At 38.7% G+C, this 17,322-nt stretch overlaps 1 protein-coding gene across 1 annotated transcript in view; it reads right to left on the bottom strand.

The window, feature by feature from the left end:
• The window catches only part of ipo11 (importin 11), a 109,236-nt gene that overhangs the window by 51,138 nt on the left and 40,776 nt on the right, over positions 1-17,322 (bottom strand). Inside the window, 5 exon segments of the mRNA XM_029439353.1 lie at positions 2,287-2,400; positions 4,610-4,726; positions 4,869-4,909; positions 5,080-5,113; positions 12,177-12,303. Coding sequence (XP_029295213.1) covers positions 2,287-2,400; positions 4,610-4,726; positions 4,869-4,909; positions 5,080-5,113; positions 12,177-12,303 — 433 coding nt within the window.

Below are 17,322 nucleotides of genomic sequence, written 5' to 3'. Positions count from 1 at the left end.
TGTTCCTAGACTACTGCAGCAGGAGCTTGTTGGTGAATTTAAGTAACAACATTGTCTTATTATTCTTTGTTACCTGTATCTGTAATATATTTATTATGGCACAAAGACCATATCTATCTATCTATCATACATTTTTTATTCCTTGCAAAGGGGCACTGCATAATTACACTATGCTACAAACGACAGTACGAGGCGTTGAGCGCTGCACTTCTAGCTTGAATGAAAAAAGAAAAAAGAAAAAGTAAATTAATTTGCTCGTCACTGTGACTTTTTACACAGCCGTCCAATCACAGTCGAGTAGGGGCGGGACAAAGATCACAAAGAATCAGGGTCCGTCGATGTACTCGCAGAGATATTTCCTCGTCCACAAAATCTCATGAACCAACATAAACCGGCATCCGTCCCTTCAGCCTTCCCTTTATCTAGAGCGAGGTCCAGAGCTACTACTCTACCTTGTGCCGACATTGTAACTTCAGTGGATATTTCGTATCATAGCAACCAGACGCAACCAAAGCATTTCGGCTGAAAAGACTGTTTTCATAGTGCTTGGCATTTTCAGATGGGGAAAAAAGATAATGCAAATGTATATTATTCAGGAAGATTACATCAAACCAGTAGTCATCCATATTACTCTCTACCCTTAAAGTAGCTTTCAGTCTCAAAAAGGTTGGAGACTTCTGCTCTATACTGTTTTAGCTGAATATCTGAAGCTTCATTTAGCAAAAGAGCTTATATATAAAAACATGTTTTAACCCTGTCAAAGAAATTATAAAATGTGCGTCCATTGCTAGACATCCAGGTTTTTATGTCCTTAAGGCATGCATGAAGTTAAGTGAATTGATCGGTTTCATCTGGTTTAATTGATAGTTGTTTTGTGAAGAACAAACAGTGCCTCTTAATTTGAAATAATCTTATTTGAAACAAGAAATAACATCGGTCCTGAGTCAGCACTGTATTGTCTATAGTAAAATCTACATTAGTGTGTAGTTCGGCGCCCTTTCAGTGCCTCCCACAGTTTGTCAGATGTGTACTTGTGTTACTTTTTCAAAGGGAGTGTGTCTCTTAACACTGAGCGTTTCATCTCTCACTGTGAGTTAATGCAGCAGCAGCCACATGGGGGTCCAAATCTTTCTGCAGGCTGAGGACTGGCTGCTTAAAGACTATTTTCTTCTTAACTTCCATTAGTGATACACCTGATTGATATTAAGGGAAATGATTGCAAATAAATTATACAAGTTTCCCCACAATCATAACCGAATCTTCACATTGCACCTTACGCTTCATGCTGCTAAAAAGAAAAACTGAGGAGTTTGACATACTTCTGAATCTGTGGTTTAAACCAAGTTTGCTCATTGTATGAATAATTGGATCTGAGAATACCAAAGCAGGAAAGTCAGACAGAGTCTCTCCAGGTTGCCAAATATCTAGCTAAGTCACAATCTTTGGCAGGTGAGGGAAATGTAAAAAAATATTTACATTTTAATTGGTGTCACAGTAACCCAGCTGTTTGGGGAAATACACCTGACCCAGGTCTCACTAGCAATTGGAAGTCAGCCTCAGCAACATGTGGCCAGACAAATAAAACCACAATTATTGCCCGATCCACTCAACACCACAGCCTGTCATACTGCAGAACCTGTAGTAATTCCACTCACAATGAACAATAAACATAATACACTTTAAATTAAAGGAGCTATCTAACCCACATAACCATTTATTAAGTCAAACCTCAGTTGTATTCCTTGCAATAGATGTTTGTTATTGTTTTGCTTATTTAAATAAGTTGTGTTAATGGACTATTTCCTTGTGGTCCTGGGAGAAATGAGAGCTGGCTCGCTGTGAAGCCGAGGTGAGCCAGCCAAATGTGTGTTGTGGATCATAATCATGATGCGAGTGGTGAGTTTGGTACGGCACCTAATTCAGGCAGTAAATGTCCTTCTGACAGCAACCGTAGGAAAAGACTGGCACAGGCAAACATCTAGGCTTGAGCTGATCAACAGTGCTGCTGTGTATTCTAGGAAAGCCTAACACGGTGCCCCATTCAGTAAAGTAGTTGATATTTACTGGAGTCTTTTTTGCAATGATGTTTAATTTTGTTCCATCATGGTACTTTAGCCAGCAGGTGAAACTCACACAGAAGCCTAACTCTCATTGCCTGCAGGTGGTGCATAAACACAATACACTCGCCAAATTCTGCTTGGCTGGCACGGATAATGTCATACATAGACACTGAGCATATGTCTGCCTTCATTGACATGATGCACAAACGTTGGAGATGCTCCATACCTGTACCAGGTGGATGAGTGTAGTGAGGATGGCACAGCGAAGCATGTTGTGTTCTTCAGATTGCTTCCAGAGCAGGGGCAGGTACTGCACCAGACAGCCTACGTATGGCCGGATCTGAAGCAAAAACAAAAATAAACATAAGCATAGAGCATATGGTGAGACCACAACTAACTACCATCAAACGTATGTTAGTCTACTGTGGATGATGCAAGTAATATTTGGAAGGTGTGTTTTCTAAATCCTTCCAGTCTCAGCAAAGTGGTATGTATAATCATCAGATACCTAATCACACTTAGAAATAGAGATGTCCCAAATGATCGGCTCATACATGCAATTTCTTTGCTGGATAAATGTACACGTGTTATAAGTCACATCTATAATGTTTTACGACCACTGATATAGCGCATAAGAAGTAATTGTGTGTGTATACAAGCGTTACATAATGAAAGCATAATAATTCACTATGAATGCCTTCAAAATACCCTATAGATATGGTCTTCATAAAAAGTGTTAACAAAACCAGAAATCGGCCAAGAAAATGGAATTCAATTCCCATATATTATGCTTCCATCAACACAAATCAACAGTTTCATAATGATGTTCACGTTCTTCAGTATGCATTTTGAAAATAAACCATCTTCATACATAAGCTGTTATATCACACTTGAAACCCTTGTCCACAGTTGATCCACAACATATAGTACTTTATCTGAATCCATGCTCAATACTACAGCAACCTCCATAATGCCGAAATTACACAAGAGAGCGACGAAGTGCAGACAAAGAAGAAATTCTTTGTAACATAGGTTAACATGAGTCACAGGACTCTGTTAACGGATTGGCTGCGGATATTCTCTGGTGGCAATTTGTTTCCCAAAGTTAGACTATCGCCAACTTTTAGTAGGACAGCTTTCCTTAGACTTTGTGTGGCAGCTCCCTGTAACAATATATATATATATATATACATACACATACATACACATACACACACACACTATATATATATATATATATATTATATATATATATATATATATATATATATACATACACACAGACTTGTCTTTGTTTTCCCCTTTTAAAATCAAGTAATTTGGTTTTAAACACTTGAATTATCAGAGTGGTCAGACACCAAGAGGACGTCATCACTCTCGACCCTGTGTGAAATTGGAAAATGTCATGGCACACTGTGTAGTTTAGGAGCAGTTGCTGTGCAGCCAGCCAACTCTAAGACATCCGACTTTGGCACTGAATTACAGACCATTTTCCTGTGCTGACTTTTGCTAAGCCTTCGTATTCCCTGTAGCATCTATGTGGCCGGGATGCAGAACTCACACTGGAATTTTTTTGCTCGATTACACCGTTTTAAAAAGGAGTTAGTTTGGGGTAGAGGGAACAGCAAAGAATCGTATACGACATACAGCCTTGAGGATAAAAAGTGGGCAAAACAGGCCCACAAAGCAGCCTCCGACGACTTTTGTGACACTGACATATGATGAGATTTAGCTCCTTTATCTGCTGTCATCATGTTCATTTCAACACAAGCTGCACTCATGGTTTCAGTGCCTAGTTTTCTCAGTGGCTGCCAGTCTCTGTGGGTTTGAAATCCCTTGTGAGAAGAGTTAGAATATTAATAGGACTTGCAGTGACTTTAGAAGTTTAGAGAGGGCCAGTGACTGGAGAAGACTTAACCAGACTGACAGTTCAGAGAAATGAAAGACATTTATGTGAGAGAGATTTAAGTCGAGGGATCGTTTAAAGGAAGGTGCTTAAAACGGAGCTGAAAAGAGCCTAGGGGGGGGTGGTCGTGAGGAAGGTCAATTATTTAAGCGTTAGCAGTTAAGTGGATTAGAACAATATATTGGATGCTCATAAAAATTCATATGGCACTGCGGTGGCAGAGAGGAGAATATCATGATGGTAAATGAGAGCAGACATCAGAACAAGGGCTGCTTTAGGCTTAGTGATTCACAAACAGTCAAGAATTGGACTCGCGGTTGCTTTGCCAGCGTCTCGGGATGTGAAAAATTCATGTCTAGCTATCTTTTGAGGACAGATGGTCGTTTTAGCTTGGTGGTCTGCGGCTAGTACAGAGTGACAGATGTTTTGTATCCGTGTTATAATGTTTTCTTACAGCTTCACGTCCCCTGCAGTTTGAATCGATGACTACAATTTGTGCAGCGCTATTCTTCTCAAAGCAGCTGCAGAATATATCTCCACAGATGTCGAACACATTTCACTCGCATACGCCGACTGCTAGTGGTGAAGGAACGGTGGGGAAAGCAATATGTGAAACACTTCATTGTTTCATCTCAAACCTCACCTGGATATTCACTCTCTCGACGACACAGGAGATGACATGGAGCACCTGCATTTTAGTGTCACACTCCGTCACCTGCTGCAACAATTGGAAGAGCAGCCCAAAGATGGACTCAAGGTACTGAAAGAAAGGCGAATTTAAGAGTTAACAAAAGGGGGAAAGGGAGCGCTGAAAATGTATTTTATTGTGAAACTTTGATTCTACTCGTCACTGGAGTTAAAACATTTACAGTCAGTTCCACATTAGTGATACAATTACTCACTGGGAGGAATTGCTCTGTCCGGAACTCGAAGTCATCAACAGGTAGTCATGAGTTAAGGATGAAATAAAATTGCGCATACAGTTCATCATTTGCGTGATACAAAGTGTGTATGCCATCAGATGCTGTGAAGCTTTAATAGCAAACATAATAAGAATAGCATGATCAAAGTATTTGTTAAAGAAATGACTCCCAAGAAAATCGGAAAGGATATTGAGCTTCAGGGTTGTAGCCGTCTCAATCCGCACCTATGAGAAGAAAAGAAGATAAAAATACAGCTCATTTTAAATAACATTTTGGAAATGAATCCTCTATCAGTGCATCTGGATTGTTAGCTGCAGAGAAAGAAGACGAAGCTAAGTGAAGACAGAGCAAAATAAATATAAAAAACACATGACCAGAAGATCGGCACAGCTGCATGTGCAGCAATTCAAGCAAACTTTAAAGCACCTAATTACATTTTTCCTTTATTTCCTTTAATGGCAGCCTCAGAAAGACCATAACAACACATTCTCACTGTAGCAAATGCTTGTAATAGCTGAACACCGTAGGAGTGTGCACCTGCAGCAAGTTTGCTAAATACAGACCGTCTATTGTTATGAAAATTAAGTGGCCCCTCAACCCTTACAGACTCGAGCTGTGTAATTTAGCTTTGTCAGAGAGATGGAGGTGGAAACTGCTACCAGGGAGAAAGTGATCAGATACAGGAGAAGAGAATAAAGACGTGAAGAGAAACGTGTGGAACTCAATTACACAACAAATTTAAATTATAAGAGGATAGTGTGTGTGTGTTTGTGTCTTTACAAAAGTTTCTGCAAGCTTTATATCATTTTAATCTAAATACCTTGAGGTAACTTTTTCTTAAATTTCCTAAAACATTATTTCTTTGGTCATATGACCCAGATCTTGTGTGTGTGTGTGTGTGTGTGTGTGTGTGTGTGTGTGTGTGTGTGTGTGTGTGTGTGTGTGTGTGTGTGTGTGTGTGTGTGTGTGTGTGTTTGTTCGTGTGTGTGTGTGTGTGATTGTTTGTGTGTGTGTGATTGTTCGTGTGTGTGTGTGATTGTTCGTGTGTGTGTGTGTGTGTATAATTGTATGCTCAAGGACATCTCGTGGTTGCGGGGTTTCACAAGTTTTGAAAACCTATTTTATTGACTTTTCATTCTGTCATTGACTCCTCTTGTGTGTGAGGCTAACAGCTAATGAAACTACAGACACAGCTGAGTACATAGCCAGTTACTTTCTGTCAGACTTTTGTCTTTTCATTGAGCTCTTATAAGTGGTGCGCCTCAGAGGAACGTGAGCCGCTCAGCTGGTGCAGACAGAGAGAGAGCGGGGATAAGCAGCCTGTAGCGCCTGCATACATCCAACGTGGATTAGTTTAACCAAACCAGAGTTGGCGATTGTTGGAACTGTGGAAAGACCGAACAAAGTAGGTTTAGGTGAGTTTTATTTTTGTCGCCGTCCATTTTGAAAGTGTGTTTTACGGTTGTATTTGTCTGTGTAATGAAGAGAATAGGTGTAAGAATATTTCCCGTCTGTTTATTTATTAGACTAAAGAAGCTAGAACAGCTCATGGAACGTAGGGGATTCGCCACTCGAACAGCTGATCTCCCAGCTGAAACTACGGGGGTGGCGGGGGCCTTGGGACAGTTTATATTCACTTCGGGACGCTTCAAATGTTTTTTCAGGACTGTTCCGTGACGGTGGAGAAAAAACAAAGTTGGTCCCGGAGCCACAAGTCTCAAGACAAGAAAAGAGTTTCAGAGACTTCTAAGTTCATTTGAATAGCTAGATAACCTGCTCTTTCTTTATTGTCCGTATTGTAGCAATCTTATCTTAAATAAAACACGTTTGAGTAAAACAATTGTGGTTTGTGTTCCTCTATGTGATGATCAAAAGAGCTGGCAAAAAAACTACTTTGTGTTTATATTCTACCCCAACTAGCTGAATAACATAACTTATTTTTCTGTGAATAATACGGTCTGAAAAAATTAATCACATCAATCCTTGTATTCTCCATGTGCATATTTTCACATCTATTAAATATAGTAAACCCTGGAGCATAATTATGTTATTGTGGTAGACAGCATACATTTGCAGAACTTTTTTTAATATTTAATTTTTCATTTCATAAATCATTAATATATCCTTATTTGTAGTTAAGTCTCTTAAAAACACACACAAGCTGTTTCTATTGAAGTGGTTGGAATTTCTCTCTTTTCATACTTTTAATAACAATCAATTCACTTTCAGCTTTTTGAAAGTTATTTATTTTTGCACCATGCTTATATTTGTGCGCATCAAACCAATGCATAAGCTCAGTGGTATCACACTTGACTAGCTGGTGTATTTTCCCAATCATGAAGTGACCGATTTAAAGGCAGCAAGCTCTCAGAAAACCCATCACAAAAACAACTTTAACATCTTTAGCGCATAACCCGTCGCTGCTGCAGAGGATGATAACAGCAAAGTTAGCGATCTCAGCTTTAAAATGCATGATTTGAAGACATTTTTAGGACTATTTATGAATAATATGCATTTCAGAGGCACTGGTAAAGCAGGCAGACTCTTGGACTGCCGTGATACTATCGGTCTAAAACGAGCAATAACACTGCAGTAACCGTAATTTAATTTGTCAAAAGGAGTACGTCATCAATATTTGCAACAACAATGATTTCCCTTGTAGTGACCAGAAGTAAAAATACAGTTACTTTTCCATGAAATACAGCAGAGAAATTGAGTCATTAAAAATCCATGAATTCAATTATTTGCATAATCCATACGGAATTACGTTTAAAATCTGTGCAACTCCTTTATATTAAAAATGTAACATGTTATAGGTTTGGTAGTGTCGCCTCAACAAAGCAGAGATAAAGTGTCATCTTCTCTTTGAAGAACATGGCAGAAAATTGCCAATTCATTCAGAAAGACATGAAAGCCTACTTCATGTCATTGTGAATCTATCAAAGAGATTTAAACTGACAAACTGGCTTAATTGTCCTCCATTCACAAGAATTTCAAACACTATGTTCAAACATGAAGATGAGGAAGACCACTGTAAAATGTACGTTCAAGAAAAAATAAATAACTTAAAAGTTAAATTGACACAGTTGGATTTAGAGATGTACAGTTGCCCCCCCCCCCCCCCCCCCCCGTGTTTGCGAGATCATAAAATACAGAATAATGTTTCAGTAATTCTGCATACGTTTAAAAGCAACCAAAGGAGTATGCTGATGAACGAGACCCAACAGTTGCCATCAGCGTTGGCCTTGTTGGCAATTCAAACACTAATGAGAGAACATTCATTCAATTCTACAGCAAAGTAGATTGCTTGATGAATACTCAGATGGTCTAATAAAGACACACATAATGTAATGATAATAATGAAAATTCAGTCAAAAACATTTGCCTCGCATCATTATTCAGTTTCAAATGTTCGTTGATGGCTACTAAAAAACAGCAGGTTCATACTGAACTTAAAAGTGATTAGAAGTTTAATCAGTGAAAATGACCCTGAACCACCTCACTGAATCCAAACGAGCCAAAGAAAAGCTTCATTGGCAACGACTCCTTTAAAAGCAACACCATCCCTTAACAGGATAGCTGCGCACATCAGTTTGTAATTTCCTGTCCTATGCCCGGCCATATTACAAGCATGATAACTGACAAAATGCACACACTCTTACGTCATTGCATCCCAATAGACACCAAGCACAAAGGCACAATAGAAAGCAATAAACGAGTATTATCTGTCAAATTAAAGAATTAGAGCAAATAAAGAACAATGATTTAAACAAATTGTAGCTACAGCTGGCTTATCACTACAATCTCTGGAAATAAAGAGTCACATAATAAGATAATACAATAATTAATGTTAAGTGTTTTGGAATTACTTTTCTGTTTCAGATCATTTAACCACAACATAAATAAACTCCCTGATTGGAAGCGTTACACTGACAAATATTTATGTTTGGCATGGGAGGGGAAAAGCCACCTGAGACAAATTATGCTCTTAAAAAAAGTCCATTACGGTTCACTCCAACTACAACGAACAGATTGTGGTTCAAAACTGATGTCAGTCACGATAGTGGATTTACTGTACGGTAACTAAATACACGATTGAGTGGGTTATACCGTTTATTGGTGGATCATATTCATGAGGCATACATCTATATTTAAAATGCCTCCACGCAGTCGAGGAAAAGGAAATGGGACAAACAGTTGATTTAAACGTCACAGCTTGATGTTGTCAAAGACGGCTTAACTTCAAATTCTTCAAAAATATTAGTACCTCCTACTGAGAATGCAAAATGGCCTGAAAATAGAGGAGGTAAACTTGCCACCAAGATCATTTTTAGTTCTTTATTTAGAATCTGTGAATATAAATCTGAGTAGAATGCAGCTGTTAGAGAGAAAAGAAGAATGTATTGGAGGAAATGTGCATAGAAAAACTGGCACAATAGAAAGCTTCAAGCAACTGGCATCTGTGATCTATCATTCAACTCATGAATGTCATTGATGCCAAATAACTGTCTGACGTACAAAGCTCTCACGGGGTGTCGCGTTACCACAAAAAAAAAAAAAGCGGAATTTATTGTAGACATCCAACAGCTACATTTCTATAAGGCTCAACAAACACAGATATATAAGTATCTTTGATAATAAACTGAAATTAAATAAGCATGTAGAAGAAACCTGCAATACATCTGCTTTGTAAAACACACCCTTACTCGACTTCCACCGACACAGAACGGTGCACACTCCTCAGGAAGAAACAGCAAAATACACAGTTGTACCCATCTTATAACTGCCTACCAGCCTATGTGTTTGAGTTTAACCGTGGCATCGTTTGCGTTTACTCTCTTCCCTCGCGCTAGATGTCCCGGAGAGTAGGAGTGGCTTACTTTCCATGTTGATACTAACACTTTTTCATTAAGCATGTTTGAAATTACCTCTATTGCTGCTTTGTGAAAGTCCCAGATACGTTGTGACACCAAAAGCCGTCGTGTCTGCACTCATAGCATCATCGGGAGGCACATGCAGCTAAATGAATTTCACCGAGCTGTATTTACTGTCTGTAGCAAGTCACCCGCGGCTGAATTAATGTGGTTCACCACAGTGATATGAACCCAAAATAAACAGATTTTGACGTAACTTAATTACAATGAAATGCATCAAGAAGAATGCCGAAATATGTAATGATTCAGATTTGTAGAAAGTCAGTCGATCAGGGCGAGGCTAAGGTAACATTGTAGCTGCTCCATCAACACATAAAATATCATCATCTAGGTATAAATACAGCTACAAAGACTTTATTGTTAATACTCGTACATTTACAAACATATCTTTTTGCTCGGTCTCTATATAAATGAGGTACTGTAGGGCTCTGGGTGCCAACAGCCTCCTCCACTTCTGATTCAACAACGTCAGGAGGAGAATCTCAACTGCTGATAGGCTCTCGCAACACAGCGTGTTCTCTTCAATGTACGCACCATCAGACAAGTCGACAAGACACCCAAATCTAATTTAAGGACGCCGGGTGCCTCCGTTATTAAACCTCCAAACTCTGAAATGATCTTCCTGGAGAAATGTATTTAGTATTTTTGAATAAAAAAAATTATATTGGGGATATTTGTTAAATATCGCTGACGTTTAAGAGAGAAATGTATGTAACAGACTAATCCTTAAAAAATGTGTAAGACACTAAGCGGGCACAGAAGCAGGCACTCTTTAGGAAATCAAAAGCATCAGATCTCACTCAGGACACGGAAAATCATTTAGCCCACATGCAGTTCAATTAGAATTTGGATAAAACTATAACCGTTTACAAGTTTCTCTGGTCAATTACTCCTCTCAGTAAAGCAGAGAAAGTAAAATGATGAAAATGAAATGAAAGATAAAAATAACCTGTTATCTTGCGTGATTCACTTTCCATCTGAAGAACAAGGACTGTAGAACAGCAAGAGAAATATACCATTTGAAGTTTATAATTAATAATTCATCCAGCCCTTGAATATCATTTTACGTATCAAAACTATGAGATTGGTTGGGTAGTGAGGTAGCAGCTATGGTTATGTAATGGTAATGAAACGATATCTTTGATTTCTTTGAATAATCTCCGTAACCATGTGGCTGAAAAAGTGAAATGGAGAAACTAATGATGAAAACATTTGCCTACATTTAAATGCACCTAATAATTATAAGTACAAAACAAAATGCATCAAGACTTATGAGTCATTGAATGGGCAATGCATAGAGATAGAACTGGCGAGATGTATTTGTGCTACATACACAAGTTTAATTCCACTGTAGCTGCCTGCTAATACGTTATTAAACCCAAGTAATGAAATGTGAGAGATGTGACCTTCCTCAGTTAATTAGTATCCATAGAAACAGGTGGCATCAGACCCTGTTGCAATGTCAATGCCTGTAAAAGACCTATCTATACTATTTTACATGGTTAGTGTTATATGAGCTTCTGGACCCCTAATTTAAACAAAGTACCCAAAATGGATGATGCATCATGCATGTCATAACTGGGGGCAAAGAATTAACATTAGAGAGCCGCACAAATGTTTCAGAGTTTATGCTTCCATCAGCAATAATATAAATCAGAGCATGGTGTTTGCGTGGGCTTTGCCATATGTCTATTATTATTCTAAATTACATTATAATCTAAATTAAAATATAATCACATTCCGGGTGTTTTGCAACAGAGGGGAATGCAAATAAACGCACATCTAAAAGTTCCTCCACACAAAGATGGATTATGAAATAGGAGGCAATTAGACGCAGAGAAACTGAACCCAGTAACTCAGAAGGGTCCAATCTAATGGTGAGATTATGTTAAACTACATTCCTTCATAGAAATGCTTCTAAAAGAAAACACATCAATCCAGTGCATGGCTCATGAGGCAAGAATCACAATAATGGCAAAATGTAATTTTAAATTGAGGATCACTGGCATAATAGCCCCTTTTCCAAAAAGGGTCGCAAAGCAGTTTTTCAAGGCAATGGCGGAATAAAAGTGATAATGAGTAAATGAAAGGTCAAAACGATTCCAAGAAATTAGAAATCAGTTGACAAAAGCTTCCTGCAATCCCTGAGTAACTAGGATTAGCTTTGTTTGTAGAAAGTTTGCAGAATAATACCTGTTGTTCATGCTCTTTAACCGAGAACTGCGTTTGTGTCGCTGACTGTGCACTTTCGCTAAGGGCCCATTTCATTCATTAGGAATTGAATGTATTCTGAGGAAGCTGCCACTCGAGTCATGTTAAGCCGTTTACAACACAAAATAAAACACGGCCTTACCACCAAGTCGGGATCCTGCATGAGGCTCAGGATGACCTCGTAGAGTAAAGGTCGAAGGTCAGATTTGAACTTGACAGAGATCCACTGTCCTATTAGCCAGATGACTCGTCTGCGAATCAACTTGTATCTGGAGAGGAAAGAAGGAAGGGGAGATGAGTTAGTTCTGGCTGCAGAAAAATACTTTAACAAAATTATATTCTGCACTCTTCATCCATATCATCATTTTGAGAAATGAACCAGCTGGCTCTTTAATCTTATCTCCACAATGTAGTCCATTAAAAGACGACTGGGCCAGCTATTCAAATTGTGAAATCTGCCAGTGCTCATGGCTCATCCTGAAATTGCTTTTATCAGTCTTTACTCTTGGAGACTACAGAGAGCCATATCACACTCCTTTTATTTCACATATCCACATTTCAAGACTATGTCTAATCTGGTGGCATAAAAATGAACACTGAACTGTGAACAACCAAAGTGTGCGTTCAATTAGAGTCCTCAGAGAGGTAGAGATAGTGGCACAATTACAAAGTACATAGGAGACCGCCGCGGGATTTAAACATAAAAACTGACCCAAAACACGACGCAATGGTGAAGAAAGTGTTTGTTAAAGGCAAAATGAGGAGGATTTTCCAAAGAAATTATAAACTTGTACAAAAAGAATCCTTCTCAACATCACTTATGATCCATTAGAAGTGCGTGGCGGTGTCTGCCCTTTGCCTCCTCTTTTCTTTTCATCTTGCCGTGTTTGGGAAGACTGGCCGTTTCTCTGCCCCTCACTCTGCCTCTGGCTCAAGCTGTCACTCCTCTGCCTCTTCTCTCCTGATGCTCTGTTCTGCCCTGTCTGACACTGTAATTGATGTTGTCTGAGTCGAATACTTTGCCCATTAGCTATCTATACTGAAGATCGCTAAACTCGATGGCTAGTGTTGTTTAGCCGAGGGGGGGGGGGGGCAGCTTTGAATGTTGGGTTTACAAACCGTGACAGACAAATCCTACTTATTCTGTGTGTATTTTCTTTTTTATGAATTCATGCTTGCAAACATGAGACATGGTGACCAGAGACAGAAAAACTAAATAAGGGAAATAGCCCCAGTGCATTTTTGATTCTTTTTTTTTTTACTTGGCTAAGTAATGTGTGACAAGAATTAAAATGCCTTGTGCTGCATGTGAGGCACGGCATGTTAGGAAATGTTTTTTCAACAGTTGTATTGGTAAGGCAAGAAGTGTCCCTCTGCATCTGACCTCGTACCTGAGGACCGGCTTGACAGAAATGAGCGGATGGAGGAACAGAGAGAAGGGAGGATAAAGGATAGGGGATGACACTCTTGTTGTCTTCTTGTCAAATGTCCACAGGGAGAGAGACCACAGTCTGGGCCACTAGCCAGAAGATACTAAACAACAGCATGACTCAGGACTTGGAGATGGGAAACAACACTGTATGCATGCGTCTGTGTGTTATCTTATGGGCATGCAAGGATAGAGAGAAAGAGTTTGCTTATGTAATTAAGCAAAAAGGCTTGTTTCTGTGTTTTGTTTTGATAATTGGTTTAATTACCTTTAACTTAGGCTGAAGATTACCATCCCTTACAACATTACGCTAAATGCCACGTGGACGTGATTTCTCAGCATCTTAAATGCACAAGATGGCATTTAGACGCTCCTGGGTTAAACTACTCAGGAGCAGTGGAGCATGCAAGGAGAATAAACCATGATCCAATTACTTTTAAAGGAAAACAAAGGCAGTCTGATCTGATTTTCTACAAGCTTTTATGGAGACGGCAACATATGGGATGGTTCCAACATGATAGCGCAGGTACGGCAGTGCCAATGGACAACAGCCCTGGGCACATTCCAAGAGCTCCGTCTATATCCAGGTTCCAAACAACAGCTTAGCAACAAAATACTGACGCTCAGAGAACAACTCGGTGACAAGAATAAATAATCAAATGACAAATTATTATCTGTTGTGCCAAACTAACGCACATGAAAGGTCATTCTACAGGACGCTTGCTCTTCTTGGTGTATTATTTAAGACAACAAATAAAACGTGTTTATCAAAAAGGTACGTAAATAAAAACAATCACATTATTCTCTTTATACATAGTGCAGTAAACAACCATTGGGCAATATGTTTCTTTGTGAGAGTTAAGACTTACACAATTTACGCATTATGACTGACATAATCCCTATTCTGATTATTATTCAGTCAATGCATCTGTTGAAGTGACTAAAAGATTAGTTTTCACAACTCTGCATGCAATATAATGAATGGTGCGCTTGTGCATGTCTGTGACTAACAAATACAGAATATCTTCTTCAGCTGCAGAGGGTACAGCCAGTAAAGTCTATTATTAGTGTGCTTGCAAAGGGGGAAAAGGATGGAAAGACGTATGGAAGGGTGACAGAGGTACGTGTCCGTCAGTCAAAGGTTAGACATTACTCATTTACGGTGAACAAGTTTCCTCCTACATAACTTCACACAGCTGTCAGTTCCCCTTGCTCATCCTTTTGGCAAACACATGAGAAATCCATGTGGACAAAATATGAACTGAATGAAAAGCAGAATCCCAATTTCACAATATCCTTAAACAAGTGGACACACTGTTCCTTTGCTTTCTATTCTGCAGACGTTTAGGGATTTTGTAATGTGTTGTAAAATAGGCAGCTGGAAATTGCAAGTCTAAGGCCTTTGTGGGATGCTTTTCATATTTAGTATAAGTATTTTAAATAGTATGGTTATTGGTAGTCTGTAGTAATCCAATTTATTAAATGTCATGTAAATTGGAATCTGGATAAGGTCATTTAAGATAAATAGTTTTCAGACCGACGACATGAGGAGTCTCTTACACAGTCTCAGCGAAGATCCATGACTAAATATTATTACAGAAGTATAAAATCACCAGAAATGTTTGTTTGGATGGAGGCAGCCGCCATTTCAGTCTTTTGTAGCGGCAATTGCAGTATTGCCCTCACGCGGTGGTGCTGAATCGCAATCAGCGTAGTGAACCAGGAAAGAAGCCAAAACTGCCACAGAGGAAGAAAAGAGTTGTTTGTTTTTGGCTGGACCGTGGGAGCTAGTCCTATAAACATGAAGTCTGTCACTGACTTAGATATGAAAATAGACCATTGAATAAGCGCCACAGTGTTTCTGAATGCCGTCTTGTACTGCGACTGAAGTACAAGACGGGAATGTGTGTCTGTTTACACCGGTGGAATAAAAAGAAATAAAGGAGTTGGTTATTTTTTATCAACTTTTTTCCTACTTTATCAAATACAAAACTTTCAACTGGCATCTGTAGAACATGACTGCCACACATATTAATGACAGCAAATAATAGGAATTAAAATAATTTTAAAATCCAACTTTGTGCCAGTAGAATCTGATTGTTTTTCAAGAAATGTATTATATCAGGATTGGTGTTCATATGATATGCTACACTTGAGGAACAAATATAACTGGGACTACAGAACATTGCAGATGAACATTTAATACCCAAGGCTTCACATTATTGACACAACAGACTATCCGTGTAACAATTTAGCCACATTTGACCGTACAGGGTCCAGGACCACAGCTAATGATCCGAATGGCAGCACCTCTGTGTCATTGAGCCAGGAAAAACCCTGTTCTGTGCAGCCTTTTAGCTACAGCACTGTGAGCAAATGTCAGTATACTCACTGGGACTTGAAGTCTATCCACTGAATTGTGGTGTCAACACCAGGTGACAGGCCTTGAGAGCCACAATGGGAGCAGATACAAGAGAAATGGAAGGAAACAGAGTTACACAGACTGGTATAACTGCAAGATTGGGGGTCATGAACCCACCTGTGGGAAAAGTCTGATTCATTCAGCTAACCAGCTTACACATGAGCAACAATGGAAACCCAACGTGGTGCTAATTTTTGCTCACATTTTACCTGTGTGAACATGCCAACATTCACATAATTGATGTGAACATCAATTATGTTCGGCGCGTAAAGCCAACAAAAATCCATCCCCAGTGGCAAATACTAGCAAGATGGGAAAATTAAGTTCAAGCTGCCCAAAGCAAAGTCGTTTTACAGCTTCTATTGGTCACCCAGGAGCGGGACTAACTTTTCTAACAAACATTCATGCAAAAGGTCAAGCCACAAAAGGCAATGTTGAAATGCCAAAGTGTTTCACAGCTCATGCTGGCAGAGTCTGAGGGTAGAATGGTGGAACACACTTTGTATCTTTATCTCACCGTCTGTCAAGGTAACACAAAAAGCTCCCACTGGGTATTTTGGGATGTCAATGAGTGATATAAAGGTTTTGTATGGCTGTGTCCAAGTAGGAATGTTTTGTATACGCATTTATAATGACTTGCTGTCATGTCTCTGTTCCCTATTATGATGACTTATTACATGTATGACAACTTGAGGCACAGAAAGGAGGAAAATATAAGGAATATATAATATAAGGAGTCAAAATCTAAGCGTGCAGATAAAATAATATATATATATATATATATATATATATATATATATATATATATATATATATATATATTATACAATATAATATATATATATATATTATGTTATATTATATATATAATATAATATAACATAATATAATATTATATATAATATCATATATAATAATATTATTGCTTTTCTGCTTCTCATAAGATATTGCCAAGTTGGGGAAGTATTTCAGCCACATTGCTATGTAGCTATGAAATGTACAGCTTTAAAGTAGTGCCGACAGGGATGAATGTAAAAGCTATACTCTTGGATAAACACCCTTCCAGTCTGAAAAGTCTGGTTCGGTCCACAGATCAATACAACTTTCTTTTGTCCTATCCTTAAGTGGACTTGTGGGCTGCATTATAAAAAATGCAACATTGAGTTAATTTGCAATCCTATATATATCAATTTTTTACAAAGAAAGATTTTAACATCCTTTCATTTTATTATATTAGTATGAACACAAAGTATGTGCTAGCCTGTTGGCAGTGGAGAACAGCGATAATGCAACAGAATGTATACGGCAAACATTTCCCAAGACATAATAGAAACTCAAACAAACCCATTGACAAGTCTTCCAACATGGGCTTCACCCCAGCACACTTGAGCAATTGGAAGAAATTCATCACAGTCCAGCACACAAACACAGATGTCC

The sequence above is a fragment of the Cottoperca gobio genome, chromosome 9, assembly GCF_900634415.1.
Source record: "Cottoperca gobio chromosome 9, fCotGob3.1, whole genome shotgun sequence".
In the NCBI taxonomy this organism is placed as follows: Eukaryota; Metazoa; Chordata; class Actinopteri; order Perciformes; family Bovichtidae; genus Cottoperca; species Cottoperca gobio.
The sequence above is the reverse complement of the archived record's forward strand: the minus strand, read 5'-3'. Positions and strand labels throughout refer to the sequence as shown.